At 43.5% G+C, this 24,353-nt stretch overlaps 1 protein-coding gene across 1 annotated transcript; it reads right to left on the reverse strand.

Moving 5' to 3' along the window:
- Positions 1–1,552: 1,552 nt before the first annotated feature.
- LOC121949980 (zinc finger homeobox protein 3-like) lies at positions 1,553–18,820 on the reverse strand. The gene is made up of 11 exons (XM_042495868.1): positions 18,498–18,820; positions 14,436–16,143; positions 13,813–14,351; positions 13,469–13,682; positions 12,708–12,815; positions 12,440–12,570; positions 12,160–12,270; positions 10,509–10,659; positions 5,545–10,343; positions 4,739–5,401; positions 1,553–4,609 (listed from the first exon to the last, which is right to left on the reverse strand). The coding sequence occupies exons 2-11, from the start codon at positions 16,105–16,107 to the stop codon at positions 4,493–4,495; spliced, it is 8,505 nt and encodes a 2,834-aa protein (XP_042351802.1). The 5' UTR covers positions 16,108–16,143; positions 18,498–18,820; the 3' UTR covers positions 1,553–4,492.
- Positions 18,821–24,353: the final 5,533 nt, after the last annotated feature.

The following is a 24,353-nucleotide window of genomic DNA, read 5'->3' on the forward strand; positions in this document are numbered from 1 at the left end:
GTGGGAAGCACCCATGTACTGTGTGTAGCTCTGCATCAACTCTAGAAGATCCCAAAGCAATCTTCAGGACACAGTCGGGCAGTGGGTGGTGATGCTCATGTTTTTAAAAGTAGATGTAGATCTCAATTTTTTTTAGATTAAAAGACGCAGTTTGATGTTCATGTGGACATAGATGTATTCTATCTGTGTACCCACAGTGTCACAAACAAGTCTACACAACACACACACACACACTGATTGAAATGTATCTGATAGCACAGCGTCACTTCAGCCTTATCCAAAGAAGCAGAGCTGTGTCTAAATGTGTGAATGTATTTCAGCTCTGTCTCTTTAACTCGGGGCTCCACCACAGCAGCAGCATGCTTTGGGAAAAAAAAACTACAGTGCAAGAATGTGTTAAGCGTCTCAAGCATAAACTTGTATCTGCTCCTTGTTCTCTTGCAGCAAGCTATTCTTTTAACCATTACATTGCAACATCCGACTAAAGATTCAATGGAATGGGTAAAACCCAAGCCCCAACTCTACCCTACTACCCCCAGCGACACATATACACCAGCAGGCAATAATTTCACGCCATCCCTCAAAGCCCCCCCTCCACCTCCTCTGCACACACACTCGTACCCCTTTTTGCCGCAACCCCACCAGCTGCACAGTACTCATTTGATTAAGAGGGGGAGGACAGGGAGAAGGAGAAATGGTGGGGGATCACTTTATCAGGATGACTTTCTAAGATGGCTATCATCAGCTACGAAGCCATCTCAAGCCCTCTTCTGTGTTTACTTTGCTATTGTTCTCCCCATGTATGTGTTTGTCTGTTCCCTGCAACCCCAATCAGAACTGTTTCACGCAAATGTTTCCTCTGTTGTTGCAATGTAATGGTTAAAAGAATAGCTTGCTGCAAGAGAACAAGGAGCAGATACAAGTTTATGCTTGAGACGCTTAACACATTCTTGCACTGTAGTTTTTTTTCTCTCTGGCAAGTTGTCTCATCAACCACTAGAAAGTTTTACACAAAAAAGAACAAAATAATAAAATCTACTCTATCAAGCTACGCTGTGGTCTTTGAAATGTTGCATATGAAAATCTGCGTGTCCTAAATGTGCTGTAGTGTGCAATTTTACTCCCCTCTCTCCCAGAGTCGTAAAACACATTATCATCAGCAGCAGCAGCAGAAGCAGCAGTGTAATTCATCCGAGGTCGTTAATATTCATCATATCATTTAGTCACAAAGGAAACTCATCTGGCTGAATGTCACAGATGTAATTAATGAAGTGACCCCAGAGGTCATGGCTCCATTCACCAAACGCCTTCCACACACTGCTGTGTTGCACACACACACACACACACACACCTACACACACACACACACACACACACACACACACACACACAGGGTTGCACATCAAAAGCTTTCCAGCCAGACACACACACACACACCACCAATGGCGCTGAACATACAACCTGGAATATGAAACGCATATAGCAGGCTCGCATACCACAACATTCACAAAATGGCTTCTCTCTGTTAGACCAAAGGGATGAGACCAGAGCATGCACCAAAGCAGACTTTATTTAGCTCAGTGGAGTATGGGAAGGGAAAGGAAGAGAAACACACACCAGTAGGGGAGATCTTGGGGAGGGAGAGTATAGAGACACACTAAACCACTGGAGCAGGACATAAGGACAGGTGCACATCACAGGTATCTTTTTGGTCATCACTATGGCAACAACATATCCAGAAAAAATGAAAAGAATAGTTTTACCTAGAGTAAGGATAACAGAGTCCCTTCACCATAGAGGACCCCAATATGTACATCTTACTGTCACTAAGTTCAAGAGAATACGACAGAAATGAAATTGTAAAATAATCAGTATACAAAAAAACTGCCTTTGTGGTATTTGGAATGCACATTTCTGTACAGAAGAAAGCTCATTGGTATTGTCGTAAACATTGGTTAGTTTAAGAACAAAAAAAATGACAGAGTTAGTCAGTCCACATCCTTTGGAAAGTTGACTGTGTGTCAGTCTGAGTTCAGCAAAGCTGTTTTAGCTGGACAAATGGACTAGAGACATTGCAACACAGAAAGACTGACACCATACCGCTGGAAGGTTTGGGGCTGAACTCCTTCAAATAGCTATGCAGTATCTCCATAAGTATTGAGAAGGTAATGCCCCAAGCAGGTTTCCCTAAAACTGGAAGCTTGAAAAAATATTTCTGGTATTACGAAAGCCATTTTTTTTATCTTCTGAGTATAGGGGTAATTAATAGGATACTGAAAAACAAACCTGATGGAATTGAGCCCCACATATCCATTTGTTTTCAACAGAATCAACAGAGGAGCAGTTTATCAAACAGCATCACAGGTATCATTACAGTTTGTAGTCATTAAAGCCTAGTGGTAAAGCGATCAGAGCATGCATCTTTCTACAGTATCGTTAGAAACTACAGTACATTAGCAGCAAACTGGACATCCTTAAGGGCTGAAGTTCAACACTATGGTAGAAAAGAAAGAAAAATAAACTGCAACATTTCTCAAGAGAAGTAAAACTCTTTAACCGCTATATTACAGACTGCCATGGCTCTAGTTTGGGGTTTTGGTTACAGTCTCCAGTGTGCTTATGAGAGGCAGAAAACAGTAGCTTAGATATAGGGACTCCTTCCTTCTTTAAAAACAGCAATACATCGTCAAGTAAACAGTAGCGCTTTTTTTTTGTAGGTCATATGGTTAAAGTATTATCACGTCTTTGGATTTTTGTCTTAAAGCATTAATTATTGTTTAGCTATTATTGTTATATTATTATTACAGTTAGAATAAGGACTGGTTGCAAATGAACACAGGAAGAAAGGTAGAGAGCAAAAGAGGAAAGTAGGTAGGGAGGGAGAAAGTGGGAAAATAAATTAAGTGTACAAAAATAACATCAATAACATCCGAAGTTTTTCTCAGCTTTGCGCAGTAGCTCCCCATCTGTAAGTGGAAAGGGAGCTATGTCTCAATCATCCAATGAAGTCTTGAGTCAACCATACAAAAGCTAAATACTGTACATTTACCCCTCACACTATTAAACACTTTAGTTTCAATAAGGTTTTTTGTAACAATCTATTACTCAGAGGTGAAAAGCTCAGATCTTTGAAATACAGATGTTTTTCGTAGATATTTTTTAATACTTAAGTCCAAGGTTAAACCATGCCTCTTCTGTTTTAAAAACAGAAAAGTACAGTATTAAGATCACATTTGAAGCAGAGCCATGTTGAGCTGTTGACCTGAGCATAGAAAGCTTTACATTAATCACATAACATTGGTCAGCCATTGGTATATTCAAATAGAACGGAAAGGCAGTAAGTCACCTTGCCGGAACATATCAAAGCTGTCATAATCTTTTCATAATCATGACACTATATCGAAGCAAGACAGTTTATCTCAATCCATAAGATTTATATTAAGAAACTATTACTAAACACACACAATGTAAATTTGAGTTTGGTTAAAGTTTTCATATACAGTATAATGGTTGAGTGCTATAAAAAATAGTTTGCCCCGTTCGGGACAAACTGGCCTTTACGTTCTGTGCTATTTGGGCTGTTATCCACTAAAGGAACAAAGAAGGTGTACATGTACAACAGAAGACTCATCATTGGCTTGTGGAGGGTGAAGCTGCATTCTGGCGCCGTATCAGTCTATTGGTACTCGGCTTGCTTTCACCAGCTGCAGATCTCACCCCTTCACCATACAGACGTCAGCTCTGCAGTTTGTTATTGAAAACAAACGTGTTGAAACTAAATCCACAGACATGTAAAATTTTGGTTACGAGCTTTGGAATCTGAGTCAGTCTTTACAAAAGCTCTATGCGAATACCTCCGTCTATTTCAAGGATATTTTTCCATTTTTTTGTTTTTGTTTTTTTTTTTCCATCATCTTCTTCATCCACTGTTAACTGCTTTGTTTTTCTTCAAGTTTATCTTTTGGAGCTCTCTATTTACACTAGAATCTCTTTGACAATTTCTTTTCCAGCCTCTTACAGACTGGCACTACATGCTACACAGCTAGTCATCTAGCACTGTCTGGTGGAGGGCCCACTGTGAGTCTGTCATGCAGACTGAGAGGTAGACTGCAGGTCTAGCTGGGCAGTGAGGTCACATACTTGGAGAATGCTCTTTGGCCTCTGTGGCATCTGGTTGGTTTTTTTTATCAAGGTGGTGTTTGGTTGTAGTAAGGTGTCTGACGGAATAGGAAGAGGAGCTCTTTTCAACAACAAAGGACAGACCAGGGAAGAGTTTAAGCACAATATGAAAAGAGGAAAGCTGCGGTAGAGACTTGGTTTGGGCTCTCTTCTACTTTCAGTTGAGAGTTTCTCTTTGGGCCACTGTGGCTCGGCATCTTTGGGGTGTTTCGGTTACAGGTTTGGCAGCAAGGTGGACAGGGTGTAGAGACTGACAGCAGGTGCAGGAGGGGGAATGAAGTAGAAAGAAGCAAAAGGACCGTAGTCTGCCTTTCTAAGCTCTGTCTCTCTCCCCTGCCCCTGCAGACAGCTCAGCCTGCTCCCTCTCTGCAGAGTCAGAGCTCAGGCTCCTGGCCCTCTTCTCCTTTGCTCTGGCATTCTGGAACCACACCTGCAAAAAAATATTTGTATGAATGAGTTAGCTTTTACCTTTAAATATTTGTCCTGAAAGTTGTTTTTCATCTTTAAAAAATGCAGAACAAACATCATTTTCTCATTTATTAATATTTGAAACATTTACCTGCACCACTCTGTGAGGCAGTCCCAACTCTTGGCCCAGTGTCTCACACTCATGTCGGTTGGGGGTACGGTGGCTCCTGTAGAAGTCTCGGAGCTGGAGTATCTGGAAGTGGCTCATCTGTGTCCTTTGGCGCTGCTGCTGATGTTGCTGTTGCAGACTTTGGGTCTCACCCCAGTCTGAGCTTGGACCCCCAGATCCTTCTGGACTAAGGGATACCTGGTCAGCCATACTGGAACCCTCCTCACATGGGTACTCCTCATCTTCTTCCTCATAGTCATCATCCTCCTCTGGGTTGTTTAGATCAGTGGTTGAAGACAAAGAGGTGACAGGTGGCTTCAAAGCTGACTCTTTGTTAGTGATGACAAAGCCATGGTTTGGGATGAGGTTGGAGGAAATAGATGGACCTGGTCTGTCCATGACAGATGACATGGCCATCCCAATCTGCCCACTGGATCCATTACTCATCGACAAGTTGTAGCCTGCTCTTTCAGCCTCTGCCCAATGGCGTGACCTCATATGGGCATCCAGAGCGCTCTTCACCTTGAAGAGAGCCCTGCAGAATGGGCAGCGCAGATGGTTCAAACCCATGCTGAAACTGGATCCTGGCCCCATTGACCGGAACTGTCCTTTTCTCTCTCTGGCTCGTGTATTCTGAAACCAGACCTGTGAAGGAAAGACCAGCATGTTTTAAAATTCAGGATATATAAAAGCAAGAAGTCATCTTCTATACTTTGCTTCCATTCATTCTCTCTAAAAAAAAAAAAAAAATTCACAATATTCAAACACAACAAACATTCATAAAATACCTGAACCACACGTCTTGTGAGGCCTACATCCCGTGCAATGCCTTCAAGGACTCCTCTGGTGGGGTTGGAGTCCATGCTATAGCGCTGATACAACACTTCAAGCTGTTCTGGGGTGATGGTGGTTCTCTGGCGCTTATCCCTTCGGTGCTCCTCCTCAATCTCTCTACTGCCCCTTTGGCCTTCAAAACTGGTCTCTGACATAAGCTTTGAACTCTGCTTCATGGGTGTCAGTGAACCTTGAGAGAGGCTGGTGAGGGCATTACTCGAGTGATCAAGTGTGTTTTTAATTTGTATGCTGTTTAAGTGTGAAATCATGGGATGTGTAGGATTAGGGTGCATCTGAGACATAGCGCCTGAAAGCATTTGACTGGCCATTAGGGTGTGGTTGGGATGGAGCATCATATAAGGCATGGTTCGGTCTGTAAAGCCAGAGTGGAGAAATTGGACCTGGGATTGAGCTGCCAGAAGGTGTCTGGTCTGATGCTCCTGCCACAGCTGAAATGAGGGCAAGGACATTGGGCACAGACTGCACTGGAATTGAGCCTGGGTTTGGGGTTGGAGCTGTTTTTTTGGCTGTGTTTCAGTGGATAAGCCAGAGGGGGCATCAGGCAGGCGAGTGTGGCTTGTTTCAGACTCTGGAGCAGCAGGGAGACTGGGCAATGTATCAGCAGCCTTTTCAACAGCTTGATCAGAAGGAGAGCTGTGTGTTTGCCCCTGGCTGGAACGAGATGTGGATACAATGTTGGATACTGTTTTTTGTGAAGAGGAGGAAGAGTGAGGCTGGGGTCTTTCTGGAGTATGTTCGGGTTGCAGAATGGGCTCAGGTTGTGGAGAGGAACCTGTTTTCATCGCCTGAACAATTTCCTTACATTTGTTGTCTTCATCTGAAATTCCATTTTGAGTTTGAGCAAGACCTGAGCTCTTGTTAGCCCGAGGAGAGACTGTTTTATCTTCTTGTTTCCCAGCAACAGTTGTTGGTTCACCTTTGGCTGATAGATGCTCACTTTCTGTGCAGTGAGAGGAAGAATCTGGGACAGGTGAGTCAGGGGTGGTATAATACTCATAAGTCAGATCCATGGAGTTTTCATTCTGAGATTCACCTTGTCCTTCATCCCCACAGCTGTTTTCTTCATTATAATCATCATCATCATCATCATCACCCTTGTTACAACCATTTCTCTGTCTGTGAATGTTGTCAAGCTGGCTCTTCCCCTCTAACCCATCATCTGTCCCCCGGTCTTGATTTTTGCGGGCTCTCTGCCTAGCATTTTGGAACCACACAACAATAACTCTGTTAGGGAGAGACAACAGAGCAGACAACTTGTCATATTCTTCCTCTCTGGGGTAAGGAGTCGCCTCAAACACCCCCTGCAGGGTCTCCAGCTGTTGCTCCGTGAAGCGAGTTCTGGAAGAGCGTCTTCCCCTATGGGGCTCTCCTCTCTGGAGCTCGGTTGTCTGGGGTTGTGAAGAGATGTTAGGTGGAAGGCCTGGGGAGAGTGAGCATGGAGAAAGTGTCAGAGGCTGGTTTTGTGCTACTTCCTCTCTTGACTCCTCAAGGGCTATGGTTGGGGGGTTATTGAAATTGTAAGGGGAATCCTTGTCCCGCTGACGCTCTTTAAATAGGGTGTTGCGAAACCAGTGTTTGATGACTTTATGAGGCAGACCAGAGAGGGAAGACATCTTGTTTATCTCTTCATCACTTGGGAGGGTATTAATATCAAAGTGTTTCCTCAGAACAGTCAGCTGCTCCTCAGAGATCCGGGTTCGGGTTCTTTTACTCTGTTGTTCAAGAATTGTTGGGCTGACTTGGGGTTGCTGTGCTGTTTGGATGGGGCTGGGTTGGGATGTTTGACCCAGCAGCACAGGATTGAGTGTTGGAGGCTGACCTTGCAAAGCTGGGCTGAGCTGGGGTTGCTGGACTAGCAAGGCTGGGCTGAGCTGTGGCTGTTGCCCTAGCAGTGCTGGGTTGAGTTGAGATTGGTAGAGTTTGGCCAACTCAGGGTTCACACTTGGGTCTAACCAAGGTTGGGGCTGGAGTCCTACAGACTGCATCACAACTGGAGGGAGGAGAGGCAGGTCCATGGGGAAAGGAATGGGAGGTAGGGGAAGCTTAGGTAAAGGCAGTGGGGCTATAGGAAGCTGGGGCAAGGAAAGAGGAAGCATAGGTATTTTAGGTAAGTTAAGAGGTATGGAGTTAGCTGGGGATGTGGTGTGAGAAGTAGCTGTAGCAGATGAGCTTGGGATGGGTGCCTCTTGATGTGGAATTTCTTGAGGTTGTGAAGGAAATAAAGGAGAAGAAGGTGCAGGGGCGGTTGCTGTTATGTCTGTAGCTGGAGTACATGTTTTGGCAATGGGATCTGATGATGAGGGTACAGGTGAGGGTTCAGAGGTTTTAACTTGAGGCATAACTGGTTCCGGTGCTGGTTCTGGTTCTGAGGATGGGACTGGGGCTGCAGCAGAAGCAGTTGAATTCTCCCCAGATTTAGGCTGTGTGAGAGGGTACATCTGGTCATACTGCAGCCTGTATTCTCTGGAAAACCTCTCCAGTGCAGGAGTGGGAAACAGCATCCTATGAATGTACTCACGGTGGCTTTTTAAAATCAAGGCATCTGAAAAAAACTTGCCACAGTCCCTGCATTTTTCTCCTCTTCCACAACATCCTTTCTTATAGTTTTTTGATTCCTCATCTGTCTGTTGTTTTTCTTGTGGCAAGCTTTCTACATCTCCATTGGTCTCTACTTCTTTGTTATCCTCATTACAGCCTTCTGTCTTTCCATCCTGTAGTCTGCTAAACTCAACTCTTTCTTCCTCTGAGCATGCCTCCATCTTGCTGATATCAGAGCATTCTTGTTTATCTGGTATTATATGAGTTGATACCTGCTGCTGATGTCTGTGTCTACTTTGTATATACTGCAGTGCCAGCTCATAGCCATAACTCTGTAGCAAGGCTCGAAGAGGTTCACCATTCACAGCAGCATAGGGCACTCTGGGAGGAGGACACTGCAATCCAAGAAGGTTAAATGAGGAGGAATCTGTTTCCTCTTTCTGACGCTCAGTTTTAACAGCAGGAACAGGCATTTCTTCTTTTACTTCCTCAAAACTAGAATTGCTGTACTCTCTTTTCTGACTGGTTGATGGAGGATCCTCTGCTTCAACCTTGGCTTCACTCTCAACATGATCCTTTGGTTGACAAACTGCTGAGTTTGATCTTTTTCTCTGGGTTTGTTTCTCGTCTATTTGAGGTTGGGACTCCTTTTTATCTTCAACCTTAACCTGTTCTTTTGGGATGGAATTGACAGAGGCTAACTGATTAAGTTCAAGGCTCTTAACAGCTAACTCTGGGTTAAGATTCATGTCTCCTGACAAGTAAAAGGGCAAAAGAAGTTGCTGCTGCAGAGAGAGCAAGCTGTCTGGTGCAAGAGGGAAGTGTTGTTTAAGGAGATTCTCTGTCCCTAGGGGAAGGTGCTGCATCAATTGGGACTGGAGCAGAGCTGTGTGTTGTTGTAACTGAGCTTGGGCCTGAGCCTGAGCCTGAGCTAACTGCTGCTGTTGTATTAGCATTAGCTGGTTTCTTGATGCTATTAGCTCTGCCACCCTCTTTTTAGCCTGCTGGTTGTCAGTTGGGTTTGAGATGGTTGGCTGGGCCTCAGCTGCTAAGCCTGCACCTAATAGTAAAGAGGTTGAAGAGCTTACTACATCTGGCCTCTTGGTGAAAGGCAAACTCTTGGATGTTTCCTCTCTGGTGGTAGCAGCCTGAGTAGCAGTGGTGGGAGCTGAAACTGGGGCTGCAACACTTGATGTTGGGGTCTGTGGTGCTGAGTTCTGGGCAGCACGAGCTCTAGTCTGATGAAGGACTGAGCGAAGATGTATGTCCAGTGTGGAACTCTGGCTGTAGCCCACTCCACACAATCGGCAGCGGTAGGGCCTAGGGTCTGGGCCACGCGGAGCCTCAGGGGCAGCAACACCTGTGCCAGAGTCCTGCAGGGCTCGCCTGGCCCGGTGGAGATGGGACACAGAGTTATAGTGGACCAGAAGAATTGTTTTCTGGGTAAAAGATTCAGAACATATTGTGCATTTATAGGGCCTGGTTGGATCCAAATAGCGGTCCATTGTTGGGTTAGAGCTCTTTTTGACATGAGAGCTTGAAGAAGGTTCTGATATTATCTCCTCATGTGGCCCTTTCTCTGGCTCAGTTAAATCCTCCTCACCTCCATCAGCTTCACCGATCATGTCCTTCTCTTTAAATGTAACTTCTTTTTCCTCCTCCTTTCCCTCCATGCCAAGTGCTTCTTCCTCTATCTCTTCATCCTCTCCTGCCTCTTGACCCACTTGAGGTGATAAACTAAAGTCTTGTTGGACTGAACTCTTATTGTTCTCCACATGTTGAGCAGTGTGAGGTGGTAAGAGTGTATTCTGCCCCTGCATGTTGTCAAGCTGTGAGTGTGTGTTCTGCATGTGTCTCTGCAAGGCCTCCTGACTGCGGCATTGTCTCGAACAGAGGGGACACTCTGTCGCCGCCCTCATGGCATGGTACTGCCAGTGCAGCTGGAGTTTCTCCTGAGTGGGGAACGCCAGGCTGCACCTGCTGCAACGGAACCGGTAACCATGGCGATCAGAAAGGGGAGGGAGGTCGCCAGGCGGGGAGGTGGGAGGCGAGGAGGGGGGTGTCTGAGTTGGGGACTGGGGAGCCAGTCTGCCATTGGAAGGGTGAGTGGTGCTGTCTTCTAGGGGTGGGGTGAGTAGAGCTGTGACATCTTTGGGTGCGGCTACATCTCCCTCAGTGTTCTCCACTGACATGCCTGCAAAATGCATACAAATAGATAATAGTTATAGTTTATTCTTAATATAAAACATCAGGCCAAGAAGATGTGATTAGAAGGAAGTACCATGACATGGTATGGCATTAGTGATTCTCTAATTATTATCTAAATTATGGTCAGTTATACAATGCAATTTATACCAACCTTTGTTTTTCTCGGAATCAACTGAGGCACTCGTATCAGCAGTCTGGGAACAGTTTGCATTGTTATTCTTGGTGGTTTTATTTTTCTGAGTTTCATCTGTCCATGTTTCCATCTGCAGTTGAAGCTGCGGTTGTTCCATGGGTAGTGTGACCTGAGAGAGAAAAAAAAATTGACAGTCCGTCAATATTGTTTTCTTTTTGGTTTTTATTGCTAGTTACACATAGTGTTGTTTTGCCAATTCAGACTGAAGGAAATATGGGATATTACCATATTTCCTTAATCCAACATTATGAATAAAACATTTAATTGTACAGCATAATAGCAAGCAAATATCAAGATGTATAAACATGAGTGCCTGCACACCCTGTCCTAATATCATAAAACATTAAAGTGGGAATCTGTAAGTGTATCGCTACATCTTGCACCTGCCTGCACAGCAGTATTGACAGCAAGGCACATCAATTTGGTAATAAGTGTATATGGTTGAGATATGTGGCTCTGCCCTTCAGGTCCTGCGACACCCTCCAACATGCCCCAGGGGTTTAATAAAACTTTACTGAGCTGAATAATGAATTTATTTAAAATCATTCTTCATATAGAGAACCTCCATCTCCACAGCTTCGAGCACTGAGAGCAAATACTATATCTATGCGAACAGCTAGCTACCCTTAGGAAAGGAAGGACGGACGGCGAAAGATGAGATTTACATGACAAGAGTTTTCTCTGCGTAACAGCTTCATAAGAGAGAAGAAGAACAACCACACACACACACACACACTGCAGAGAAAACTGAAGGTCAGGCTTAATCTAGAGAGCGTAATTGGAAAGCAAGGTACATAATGGCCATCATCACCTCAGTCTGAATTAATGAACCTCAATTACTATCAGAGAGAGTGAGGGAGGGGTAGGGGGGGAGGAGGGGGGATGATGGTGGGGGGGTAAGGGGTGTAGAATATGAAAAAGAGAGAGAGCAAGGAGAGGGAGGGAGAAAGTATGGGGCAATGAACAAAAAAAACTGCTTTGGAGAGAGAGAGTGAGTAAGGGAGGGGTAACGCATAAGAAATTGAGAGAGAGCTTGGGAGAGACAGAAAGGGAGGGGCAGGGACAGAGATTGCTGAATAGGAATGATAGGAGTAGCTAGAGGGGGGAGGGAGGGACAGCAGAGGGGAGAAAGGGTGAAAAGCAGTCAGTCAAGTGGAGGCGAAGAGCGCAAGAGACAAAGGCCACTTAGCATACGGGCCAGGGAGATGGAGGATGGTGATGTGGATAGATGACCAGTCTTTGTTAGTTGGAGAGACACAGTAAAAAGCATGGGGGCCCCTTTTTAGCTTGACTGCACTTCTGGTAATAGAGGGCTACTTAAACATGCATTATAGAAAGACTGGCTTTTCCCTCACTCACTCAGTCAAACCCTCTCTCTTCCACTCTAAAAGACGCGCATACACATACACACAGAATGCACGGCTGCATCAAAGATGATAGCGGGGAGCTACTTAAACATGCATTAAAAAAGCGCTGCCTTTCTCTCTGGTGCCTTCTTAATGGAATTGTCTCCCTACATTTCACCCCCCCCCCCCCCCCCATCGCTTCGCCTTCTCGTTTTCTTTTGCTTCCCGACAAATACAACAAATACACACTTGCATACACTTACTGTGCTGATGAGCTTGTCTACACAGTCCTGCGCTACACTGTGCACATGTGTGAGATGCTGTCGAAGGTGTGTGTGTGGGAGTTTAACCTGGCACAAAGGGCACTGGACAGTCTGAAAATGTCAAGGAAGAGAGAGAGAAGTGAGGAAATGGTTAAAAACTGTTGTCAGAAGGCTCAAAGAGAGCACCGATTTGCACAAGTTTGTAGGGTTACACTAGCACTGTACATTTTATAGCCACATGGACGAAATTAATTTATTAAAATGTATGCCAGTTGCTCACCTGCTGGTTCTCATTTTGCTGGTGTATTCTCGGGCGTTTGGTTGAGTTTTCCATTTCCTCGCTTCCAGAGGATGGACGTTTGACTGAGAGCAACGACTCCTTCTTTTCTCTTTCTTCCTCCCTCATTTCTCCTTCAAGTAAGAATTTATATCAATATGTAAATACATTTATTATGTTTGTAATATATTATCATTCTATCATGTGAGTTAACTTGACTTGCGTACAACTTTAACTTGTGTACTGAATTGTTTTGCTGAAGCAGTCGTACCTGTCTCCTCAGAAATCTGCTTCAGCCCCTTGTTGCATGTGTCTTTGGTTGTGTCCAAAGGACCAGTGATGGTCTCACTGGAAGTTTCCATGTCCTCACTGAGCTCTCCTGGGAGACAACATGACAAATAATTATGTTACACAAACACTGTGCTTCATACAATATTTTCTCACAAACTATCAGGCTAATTGTAGTTTATATTATCCTCCAGATAGCATCGCTCAAAAAGACCAATGTCTTTGGGCCACACTTCATTCTTCTCGCTTGCCTCCATACACTATTGATCAAGTATTGATTCTCCATTAGATTCTCTTCAGAGGTGGAGTAGAGGTAATATGGACTTACAACACATCAGTTCACCTCAATAAGTCTTAATCCGCACATAGAAAAATCACAGGATACACTTAATTTACAACTAAAGTGTTGAACTACTAAGTTTGAGTGTTTTGCCAACAAACTCCAGACGATGTAAATCCAGTATTTTATTTTGAGCAGACTGGTGACTGGCCTCCACCTCCCCCCATCCTTATCCAGGGGATTTGTATTGGTCCATTGATTAGCAGGTGCTAGTTAGATGTTGTCCGGGGTTATTGGGGATATAACAAGGATGTGTATCGACAAATCAATTTTCTTGATCAATATCTCAGCAACAGCCATTACTCATTTTCTCTCTTTTCATCTCAATCCCCCTGCCTGCTTGCTGACGTCAGCAAGCATATGCAACATGAGAGTAAATGCGGCCACAGGGTTCATATTCTCACCTGTGACACCATCATGGCTTTTCCTGATGGTAAAAATGGCCGCCAGCTCCTCTCCACCCATTGGCTGCAGTTGTAGCAGCCCTTCCCTCTGCTGATGGGTTGGGGTTTGACTGTGTTTCAGTACTTGGAGTTTAGAAGAGGAGGAGTGGTTGCATAACAGACAATGGAACAGCCACGAACCTCCATCAACCTCACCATCATACTGCTGCAGGAACTAAAAATAATGAGGTAGAAAGGAGAGAACAACACTTTTTATGATTGGATAACAGGTTGTAAACCAGGTCTGATTATCGGAAATTGCTGAATACATTTATGTTTTATTAAAAAGTAAAAAGTGTACTGACTCGGTAAACCCGGACGCTGGCCTCATGGTGTGAACTGAGGGAATGTCCTCGTAGCTTGTCCAAACTGCTGGTCACATAGTCACACAGGTTACACCTCAGCTGGACGGGGTTTCCCTTAGCAATAAGGGCAGCCCCTTCCTGTCCCCTGTCCCCACCCTCCTGGAGGTGAGCAGCAAGCTGGTAGCGGGTGCGGTGTCTGTCAGTCTGGCAGTGCAAGGAGAAGTTAGCCCTCAGCGGGGTGGTGTAGCCGCACAGCCTGCAGTGGCAGCCACCAGCGACCAGGGAGCACCACTCAGACTGTGGCAGAGAGCGAGGGGCGTTCAGGTGCTGCTCCACAGACTCTAAGCTGTCGGACGAAAAGCAGGAGCAGACAAGGCATTGAAACACACCCTGGGAAAGGGGTTCAGTGGGGGACAGGGATGGGGCTGGAGGGGGAGAGGGAGAGGGAGAAGGAGAAGGAGTCAGTGTAGACCCAAGGGTGACTGGCTGTTCTGTGACTTGTTGACCTGTCAGTCGCATGTTCAAGGAGATCTCTGCACCTAAAACACAGAAAGAAATCCTGTGAGAATTTGCACATTTTTAACATTTTTATGTTGGATCACAGCGAGAGATGCATCACTCACCTGTGTTTTGTAGGTGTTTCAACTGTGGTGCAAGACTTCTGCAGTGAGACAGATAGTAACCTCTCTGGAGCCGTAGCATGTTATGTGTGTGTTTCTCGCTGGTGGTGTGAATGCGCAGGTTGCGGGCAATGCTGGTCTCATAGTCGCACACATCACACCGCCACCGCTTACTATGAGAGTGAGAGTGTCCAGGTGGTGTGAGCTTGGCAGGCTGGGTAGTAGGCGTGGGAATAGAGAGCGGGGGCTTGTATGCGGGCTCATCCAATGCGTGACCGTTGGATGAACTGCTGTTGTTGGTAATGTGAGAGGTGTGCATGTGACCATTCGAGTGTCCCCCATTTTGAACGTTATTAAGGTGTTTATCCGACTGCATGTGTATGCTGAGGTTGCCTTTCGATGAGGTAGCATAGTCACACACCTCACAGCGGTAGGGCTTGTAGCCACAGGCGTAGGTTTCACCGCGGGCCAAGCGAGGATGGGGTTTCCCCGAACTGCAGTATCCACACACACCTCGTGTTGCACCGCCACACACACACTTTCTCCCGGAGGCGCCACACACACACTGGCCTTCCGTCTCTGGATGTTTCTCTTTCATGTGAACTTGCAGTGTATGCTGAGACTTGTAGTGCCAGTTACACTTGGGGCATTTCAGCGTCTTGCAGGAGTTGCGTGAGTGCATTATGGTCATGTGACTGGTCAGTGAATTAGGAGAGAGGTCTTGGTTGAGGTTTTTAAGGACAGCTTCTTTCTGTTCTTCTTCTTTGTCTCTCTCATCATCCACCTCTGTGTCTAGCTGGCTGTCATTTGGTTCTGGAGCTTTGGCACCATCTCCATTGGAAATGGAAGAGTGAGGAACCCCTGCCGGCCCATCGTCCTCAGCAGGTGTACTAGCAGGCTCTGTACCTGCCAGTGGAAAAGCCAGAGTAGACTGCTGGGATTTAAAGCTCTGAGGAAACCCAGAAATCCAGCCCTGATCTCCCTTAATGTCTTTTACCTCTGTCTCGCTCAGCAGGGCAGAAGAAGAGGAGGACGGACAAGTGAAGTGCTTTGGAGAGGTGGAAAGAAAAGGGGAGGGCTTTGGAGAGGTGGAAGGAGTGGGGGAGGGCTTTGGAGAGGCGGCTGTTTTGCTGTCGAGTGTGCCACTGGCCTTTGCAGTGCTGGAAGAAGAGCTGTGCTGGCTCTGTTGAGGTAATAAAGAACATTTGGATTTGGTTTGGCTTTGGTTTGAGATGGCCTCCTCCTCTTCCTTCTCCTCCTCTCCGCCTCTGCTGCTTAGGGCTGCTGGGAGGCCCCCTGTAACTGATGCCTCTCCCACACCTACACACACCTCCCCTTCTTCCTTCCTTTGCCCTGACAAATATCCCTCCCCGAAGTCCTCCTTCATCCCCTGCTTTTGACACACTCCGTTCTCCTGCGAATGTCGGCCTCCTTCTTCCTGCTCACCTCCACGGGTCTCTTCTCTAGCCTGGGACCCCTCTGCGCCCTCCTCCTCCTGCTGAGGCAGGGTCAGGGGCTCTTTGGCAGGGGCCATGGCTGAGGTATGAGAGGATGACCCCTGCTCCGGAATGACCGCTAGGGTCAGGAGAGGAAGAGATAAAGCCTGGGCACTGAGGTCAGCATCTCTTTCCTCTCCTCCCCCTCCATCCCCTCCTCCTCCCTCACCGCTGTCCATACCAGAGGCTACAGCTGCCACACATTACTACCCCACCTGTATTTCAGATACAGAGGAAGAAGAAGAGACAGAAGAAATGTGAAGAAAAAAAAAGAGGAGAAAATGAAATACATGAGTCATGTAAATAATATTGCATAACAGTGGAAGCCATTGATTACAGTCCCTGGATAGCATCTGTTCAATACTGCCTTCACAGTGTGCAATACACAGGCTGGTTACTCGGGGGTTAGTGTTAGCCCTTAATGGGAAAATCAATAGCATGAGCGCTAAACTAGGTAGAGGAATGCGGGTAAAGGCTACGCAGGAGGTCTATAATATTCCTCAGGGGATAGGATTAAATAAAGAACCGAATGCTTCTGAGCTAAAGGGCTTCCACTAAATTGCCACACTTAGATAAAGCAGATAAAAGAACAGTTTTTAAAGCCAGTGTATCTGTCTGTATACACTGGTACAGAGATATTATGAGAGCGGGTGCTCTGTTTAGCACGAGCCATTTTACAACACGCAGTGCAAACACAGGGGGTGGTCACACTATAATAAACACCTGTGTAATCTATTTTAGTCCAAAATACAACAAATACTTGTAAGATTATACAATTTTCTGTTGAGATATCAAGCAGGGATAGTTCAAAATATGAGGTCTGAGGCAGTGTATTATATTTCTAATCTTATTGTATGTGTTTAAGATTGTGTATACTTCCTCTTAAGTCTGATTGCTTACACATGATAAACACATAAACAGTGAAGCAATGATACATCTTAAAATAATGAATCTCGTTTTGTATTAAACTGAAACTTTGCTTTTATAATCAATAATGGGAGAGTGTTTAAAAAACAAAAAAAAATAAGCAAAGTGTCTATTAATCTCTATTTTAAGACTGCATTTCATTGGCTTTTGAAATAATTAAGTTAAAATTAAACTAGCAAGGGGCTGTAGCATTTTATCATACAGAAATGACCATAAACATTAATAAATTTTCCAAATATTAATGAATTAGATTTCAAAAAGATTCCTAATCACCAGCATAATCATGCATCACTACAGAGACTTCCTAAAAAATTAATCTGGCCTCTTCTGCTCTGTTTCTTATTGACAGATGGATGCCAGATGAGGCAAATACATCTCTCTTACTGTGTGTGTGTCCCACAATCTCATTACTGACCTTTTTTAATCAAAGAGGGACCTTAATGTACCCTTTCACCTTCTCCTTCAACCAGCCAACCCCCTCCTCCTCCTCCTGCTGCTGCTTAAACACTCTCTCCCTCTCCCCTGTAGCCACCCCCTCTCTCCTCTCTCTGCACCTTAAAGATATATGGCTCATATCGGCACTCTGATAGTGCTTTAATGTACTGTGTTTATGTCACAGGCCACAGACCCTTGCCCACTGCAGCTGTCCACTGTCCCGCCGGAGAGCGCTGAGGGCCTGAGCCTGCCTGCCAGCAGCTGAGAACAGTCTCTAATCTGATAAAGATTTTCATTTACACTGCAATCAATAACTCGGGTCTATCGGCAATGTAACTATTTATACAAACATTCCTGGCTCCCTATCGATCACAAGTGCGGGAAACCATCATTTAACAACGTGTGTGTACATCTTTGTGTGTGTGTGTTAATGGGAGTGAATCCTGTTGTGCACTGGAAACTCTCATCATGTCAATAAAGCACATACACAAAAACACCTATTTACATAAAAAAGGGAAAATATGTATGCAAAAGACATTGTTGTCAGGTGTGCATACAATTTTGCAACATAATATGAAACACCCAACTAAAAGTGTGTCCTCTGTGTGTGTGCGCGTGTGCGTGTGAATGTGAGCGTGTGTGAGGGAGAAAAGGGAGACAGGGGTGTGAGGGGATAGAGAAAGACAGAGAGAAGTGTGTGTGACTATACTTAAGGAAATGCATTTTTGATTGTCTGTTTAGGACCTGGACAAATCCAGCTGGACATGGACAAATGCTGTTTTGAACGCTTTGCGCGAGGAGTCCGCATACAGCCTACAGCAGTCTCAAGGTAATAGCACTAAGCTGTATTTTGCATTATTCTGGGAAGCATACAAGCGGGGCTGTTGAGAATACCGGACGATCAGCGACTTGAAGTTAACTCCCCGTCTCTGTCTGTGTTGTCAAGCCACTGACCAACACTCAGCCCTCCAGACTACTTCAGCCTTTTGTTTACAGTGGACCGCACCGTACCACACTCCGATTCAGCTAAAACCAAGAGCGATCACGTTCAGTATCCAGTAACAGGTGACTCATTGCACAAGCAGATCAACAAAAAGCTCGATTTGTGCGATTTCCAGGCTACACTAACCAAACACCCTTTCCTCCCCACCGCCGGGGGGTTGCTTCCTCCCGTCCCTTTAATATCGTAAACAAATGGCAGACTTACATTTCTGCAGCGGCTCTGGTACAAAGCTCCGTACGCTGAATGTGTAGTAGTCCAGAAAACAATCGTATAGAGAGCCCACTCATTCCTTATGAATGATCCTCTGCGTTTTAACGGAGCCAGGAGGGTGAAAAAATGGGGAGAGGGAGAGAGAGCAGCGGGGTCCAAGTTGTTACCAAACAACAGTGTAATTAAAGCTACATATAGGCTGTAGTAAACAGAAGATGGGGGACGGAGGGGTTTGTGCGAGCTCCAGAGGTAGAATGAGTTCTGATCACTGTGGGGGGAAAAACACTTGGCTCTTTATTCCTGCTAATTAGTTTCCTTCAAAAAATGGCTGAGATTACGCCCAGTGCGCATGTGCGTAATTGCGCAGACACCGCTAATTAGCCCGTTTGGATCAATAGGATTCCGCGAGAGAGAGAGAAAAAGAGAGAGAGGGAGGGAGGGGGAGAGGCTACAGGGGACGCATAGAGAGGACAAGGGGAGAGGAAAATATTTAAAAAGTGCGAGAAATTACACCTTAAACGTTTTTTTTTATTACAAATGTAATATTATCGCCGAAAATTCCAGTTGTACATTTTGTTTCAACGTTAAGCCAAATACCAGCTGATCTTGAAAATGTAAAGAAATAACAATATCGCAGAAAAAAATCTCTAGTTGCGCAAAAAGACACGATAAAATACTTCGACGCACAGAAATGTCAAAATGAAGTCAATATTGACAAAAAGGAGACACAATAGGAATTTAAGAGGAATTTAATGATGCCAGAAAATCTTCCAAAAAATGCGGCACTATCACCGTGATTCACTATTGAGGACTCCAAGCACACTGCAAGGCCCTGGAGGATTATTTTAAGAATATTATATTGACCGTTTGCTTGAGATTAAGCAGGCGTTAGACGCTTAAATGTAGACATTTCGCCCCAGACCTAAATCGCATCATTTTTCATGAAATATTTACATTTCTGTGTAATAACGCACCTGTTTTGGAAAAGTTACATCTCGTAAACGCAAGGTTTTGACAGACACGTAGGTAATTCGTGTCAAACAAAGAGATCTAAAAATGAATGCTCAAAACAAAAGGGGGAATATATCCCGTTTAAATATGCTTGAATGTGAAATAAGACATCGCACCTTTGATTGTTTTTGGACTGAGGCTGCAGGTTTCGGGCGCTGCTTTGTTGGTTTATTTTCTCAGTTTGGAAAACAAAAAAATATTTAAGGCTTAATTGATGTGTCCACTTCTGTGTTTGTCATCACAGAAGACCTTTGGGTTTTTTCCTGCTCAGGCCGTCCCATCCTCGCCACTCGGGTCTATTGTTATGATAATACTATTGTGATTTTCACGCTCGATGTGCAATCTGTCGATCGTCCATATTTTAGAAGGTGAAATCTGCATTTATTTGTGAGATCAAATAGTATCATTTTTGCTTTATTAGGGTTTGATTGTCAAAGCTGACCTTATCCTTATATAAGAATTCTATAAATATGCATTTATAAAAGTGGGAAATGCTTCAGTCCCTATGGAAAAAAAAATATAGGAATATCACAGTCATACCACAGAATGAAAAGAAGGCTATAGCATTAACCGCAGTGCTATCAGCTCACTGTTGCGTGAAACAACCGCACATACAAGGCCATATCGTAATAGTACATGAATATTAATAATGATATTTCGCTGTGTTGATTTTGAGAGCACTGACATTTTGATTTTGGGTTGTTGTTGGTTGTGTGTGATTGTTTTCTTGCATTTGTGCTACAATAAATATGTTAGAATTTTTTTTTTTTAAATCGGTCAATTGACCAATTAGTTAAGTGCTAAATGATTTGCCCCACGTTTGCAGAGCACCCAATAATTATTTTACGATTTGAAAACGTTTAAAGTGATTGTCTGTCTGGCACATGCCAGCAAGCCAAGATAACAGGTTATCACAAACATAAATCAGAGACAGTTCTGTGCTCTTTATGCATACATGGATATTTTCTGTTGTTGTTATGGCTGCAGTGAGAACGGTGACAATTTTATGTCATTTTATGAGTAAAAGACAATGACAGTGAATAGTGATATAATTTTAATGTGGGTTCATATCGCGTGTGCGTCTGTGTGTGTGTGTGTGTGTGTGTGTGTGTGTGTGTGTGTGTGAGAGAGAGAGAGAGAGAGAGAGAGAGAGAGAGACACAGAGACAACAATTTATCTGCCAGGTGCATCTGTGCCTTATTGGTCTGAATAAAAAGAAAAATGTTTAAATGTTAATTGAAGCTCAAACAATATGGGGATCTGCTACTATTTGTTTATCCTTATATGTGCATACATTTAAATGCTGCAGTATATTTAAATCACAGCAAATGTGTGCTTCTTTATGAACAACCTGCAAACACAGATGTGATATCAGGGGAAAACAACCCAAAAATAATACATTTGGTTCTGTAATAATATTATGTAGCCTGTTTTATTCAAGTCAAGTCACTTGTATTTATATTGCACCTTTGCTTGTAAAAACAACAGAGTGCTTTTCAGTCGAGGCAGATAAGTTAGGATCTTCCTCAACACATGTTTACATGATTAAAGAAGTAAAAGGTGCATAAAAGGCAGCAATAAAAGTCAGTATTATATAATGTAATACAATAAAACAATATTTTTAATTCCATCATAAACAAATTATCCTTCAGTTTACAGTGTGATTCTATAAAAATGCATTCAAATCATCCTTAATATTATTTGCACCGCTGGTCCTTGTTGTAAATTTCCATGTGTATATGCAATCACATTTTTGAACCCCATTTAAAACCATGAAAATGCAGGTAAACATACGCACATTTCATGTCTACCTGTGTGTGTGCAAGGAATGTTCTATACACTGCATGTTTGTGGTTCACAATTAATTAAACAGTCGTCTCCGAAGCAGTCCTCACACAAAGTCACATTTTTATGAAACAGATCACAATAGAATAGAATGATTTTCCTGATCTACGCCTTTAGAAAGTCCAGCGCAGATATGAGAGGAGACGCTCTCCCTAACTGACACTGCCAGTTAATTTCCGTAGTGATAAATATGGAATTCTAATATTTTCCTGATATTAAAGCTCTCATGTTTGTGCGCATTTTCATTCACAATTTACGCACACATCCTTTGCCTACACTCTCAAACATGCACAGGCCGTACTGTAAAATGCACCATGCCCTAAGGTGTATGCCAGAGGTTGTTGTTTTCACTGTAATATATAGTTAGCCCTTCCACCAATTTACCCTGTCAGCGCTAATGGGGCAATTAACCACCGTGATACCCCCCAGGCAGAGGGAGAGCCAAAAGCTCCCCAACTCCAAACTTGTCTTTATGACATTTATATGACAAAATGTGGGGGAAGCTGGGGACCCATCTGACACCTTGGAGGGTCCTTAATGTCACTCCCCCCGCTGGCCCCCGCCCCTTTCTGCCCCAGGGTATGGCACAGAGCAAGAAGCGTAATACATCATGTACAGGAGAGGCCTCGTCCAGCAGGGAGAAAACTTTGTACTCAAAAGCTTCAATTGGGCAACTCTGATTTACACACTGTGTCCACTTTGACTCTGAATGTAAACTGGCCTTTGTAGTGACACACACACACACTTACAGTTAACACACTCCACCTTGACCTCTCCCTTCATTTGGTGTCCATAAGTCCCTCTGTCTTTGTCTCTGCTCACATTCCCCCTGTCCTTCTTACATCCCCAAGGAGGCAATAACCTCCCGAGCAAGTGCTTCCCCTTGAGCCGTTGTCATAGTAACTTGCGGACTGGTCGACATGACAACCCCACCATGGTCCAGAGATAGATGATCGGCCAGAAATGGGGAGGGAGAAGGCACATGGGGGATTTGCACCCCCTTTAATTTGGTTTGCCTGATTCTGATTCAAAATATTTTTTCTCGCTCTCTTGAGGGTGAGGTTCATTCAGCATCAACCTGCTTTACATTTATACAGGTATTTACAATTACTGTCGGCCTCGGAGCAACTCCACTAAACGGTTACCGACCTACGGCACCTGGATGAACGTTGTACAAACGTAGCAGTAAAAATATGAATCTTTAATATTTTGCTGTTCCCCTTTCCAGTATTACTGCAACAGTGCTAAAAAAATAGTTTCTACCAAAGCAAATTGATAGAAATGATGAGCGCAGGAAATCTGTATGTTTTTACACTTTGCCCTTTTAGGGCGTCAGACTGTTTGTTGTTTACTATCTATTTTCATGTGTAGAAAATTCAGATATATCAAAGACCAGGGGGATAAAAATATCAATTTATTAAATCTTTTTCTTCTTAAGATTTAATTTTTCCATCCGAGCAGCAATTTATTGACTTTATTATACCAAGAGTTGAATATGTTCAGTATGGCTGCAGTTGAGTAAATCATTCATACCTCCTTTTAAAAAGAAAATGCAAAAATTTGCCAGAACGTTTACTGAACATGCATGACCCTGACATTTTTTGGTGCTCAGACGATCAAAAGCTCGAGTGGTTGTTTAATTTTACATGTTTAAGTTTGACAATTTTGTTGCAAAGACCAGACTAGAACAAAACATAAATTGCTTAATTAGTAGCCTAACATTATTTTGATTTTTTCAGTGCAATACAGTAAATGTCTCTGTCAGTGATTCATAAACTCAACTACACAATAATGATTTCATTGAATAGGATGTTATTGTCACCTTTTTCCATTTGTTTTTTCTTAATCCCATCTGATAATGTGAACATTGGACATTGTGGGGGACACATATAAAATAGGGGGTTATGGGGTCCTCTGCCAGAACATTTTGAGCATCAAACACATAATTTCCTGCATTCTGATGAATTTTTATGCATCATTGTCTTGCCTTTTCTGCATCGATTTATGATGTAAATATCTTTAAGTTAAAACTAAAAGTCCTCTGCCACTTTAATGTTTTCATTGAAGGGGACAAATGCATGTTCTTAATATTGCGGGGGACATTTCCACCGCCTCCCCCCAAAATCTGCACATATGCATAGATGTTTATAAGTCACAATAACCGATGGTTGACTCAGTAGTTTTGCACAAATATAATTCAATTCATTTATCACATATTTTATTCATTACAACTGATCTGGTTTTCATAATTTACCAGTTGTTGTTCAAGCAGAGGATTCGGTGTGAAAAACGTGTCTCTGTACAGAAATCCTGAGTGAGATGATGAATCCCAGCCAGCTCCAGCAGCGCTGCCCCTCAGCTGACCCTGATCTCTGACCCCTGTGTACAGGGAAGCAAACCAAAAGAGATATTGCCTACAAGGATCAATATGTACCATTATTAATCAAGACTTCTGAATACATATTATATTTCAAATATATCAAATTTCTTATATTTTAATTATACATAAAAAAAACTTTAATGGAACAATCTACAAGATGTCTAGTCATGCATTTTGAGGCCAAAAATATAAAAAAAATAATTCAAGACAATGATAAATGAATAAAACATTCAACCTTTTATTCTGGGAGCTTCATTTTTCTGTTAGTGAAGAATTCCTTGGCTTTAAACCTTGTTGTCTTTAAACTGCAATGAAACATTTGTTTGATTGAAAATAGATGTTCTGTGGGTTGTTTGCCGAAATTCAATGGCGTAAACAAATTAAACATGAAAATTCCCTGCCCCAGATTAAAACTATTAAAACCATGTTGATGAATCACATATATCTTTAGCTCATAAATTATATTTTTATACTTAACTACAATAATGATAGATATACATTAGTAGCAAAAAAAGATTTCTGATTGATTGACAATAAATGCCTTCCACAGTTGCCTCAATTTACATGTTGGAAAAGGAATAGGATGAAGTATGAACATATTTAATCCTGAATCT

Source organism: Plectropomus leopardus, chromosome 11, assembly GCF_008729295.1.
Source record: "Plectropomus leopardus isolate mb chromosome 11, YSFRI_Pleo_2.0, whole genome shotgun sequence".
Taxonomy (NCBI): Eukaryota; Metazoa; Chordata; class Actinopteri; order Perciformes; family Serranidae; genus Plectropomus; species Plectropomus leopardus.

Coding starts and splice junctions, on each gene's coding strand:
- LOC121949980 (XM_042495868.1), bottom strand. CDS start 16,107: ATGGACAGCGGTGAGGGAGGAGGAGGGGATGGAGGGGGAGGAGAGGAA. Junction 14,352..14,435: donor GAAACACCTACAAAACACAG/GTGAGTGATGCA, acceptor TCTGTGTTTTAG/GTGCAGAGATCTCCTTGAAC. Junction 13,683..13,812: donor CCAGCGTCCGGGTTTACCGA/GTCAGTACACTT, acceptor CATTATTTTTAG/TTCCTGCAGCAGTATGATGG.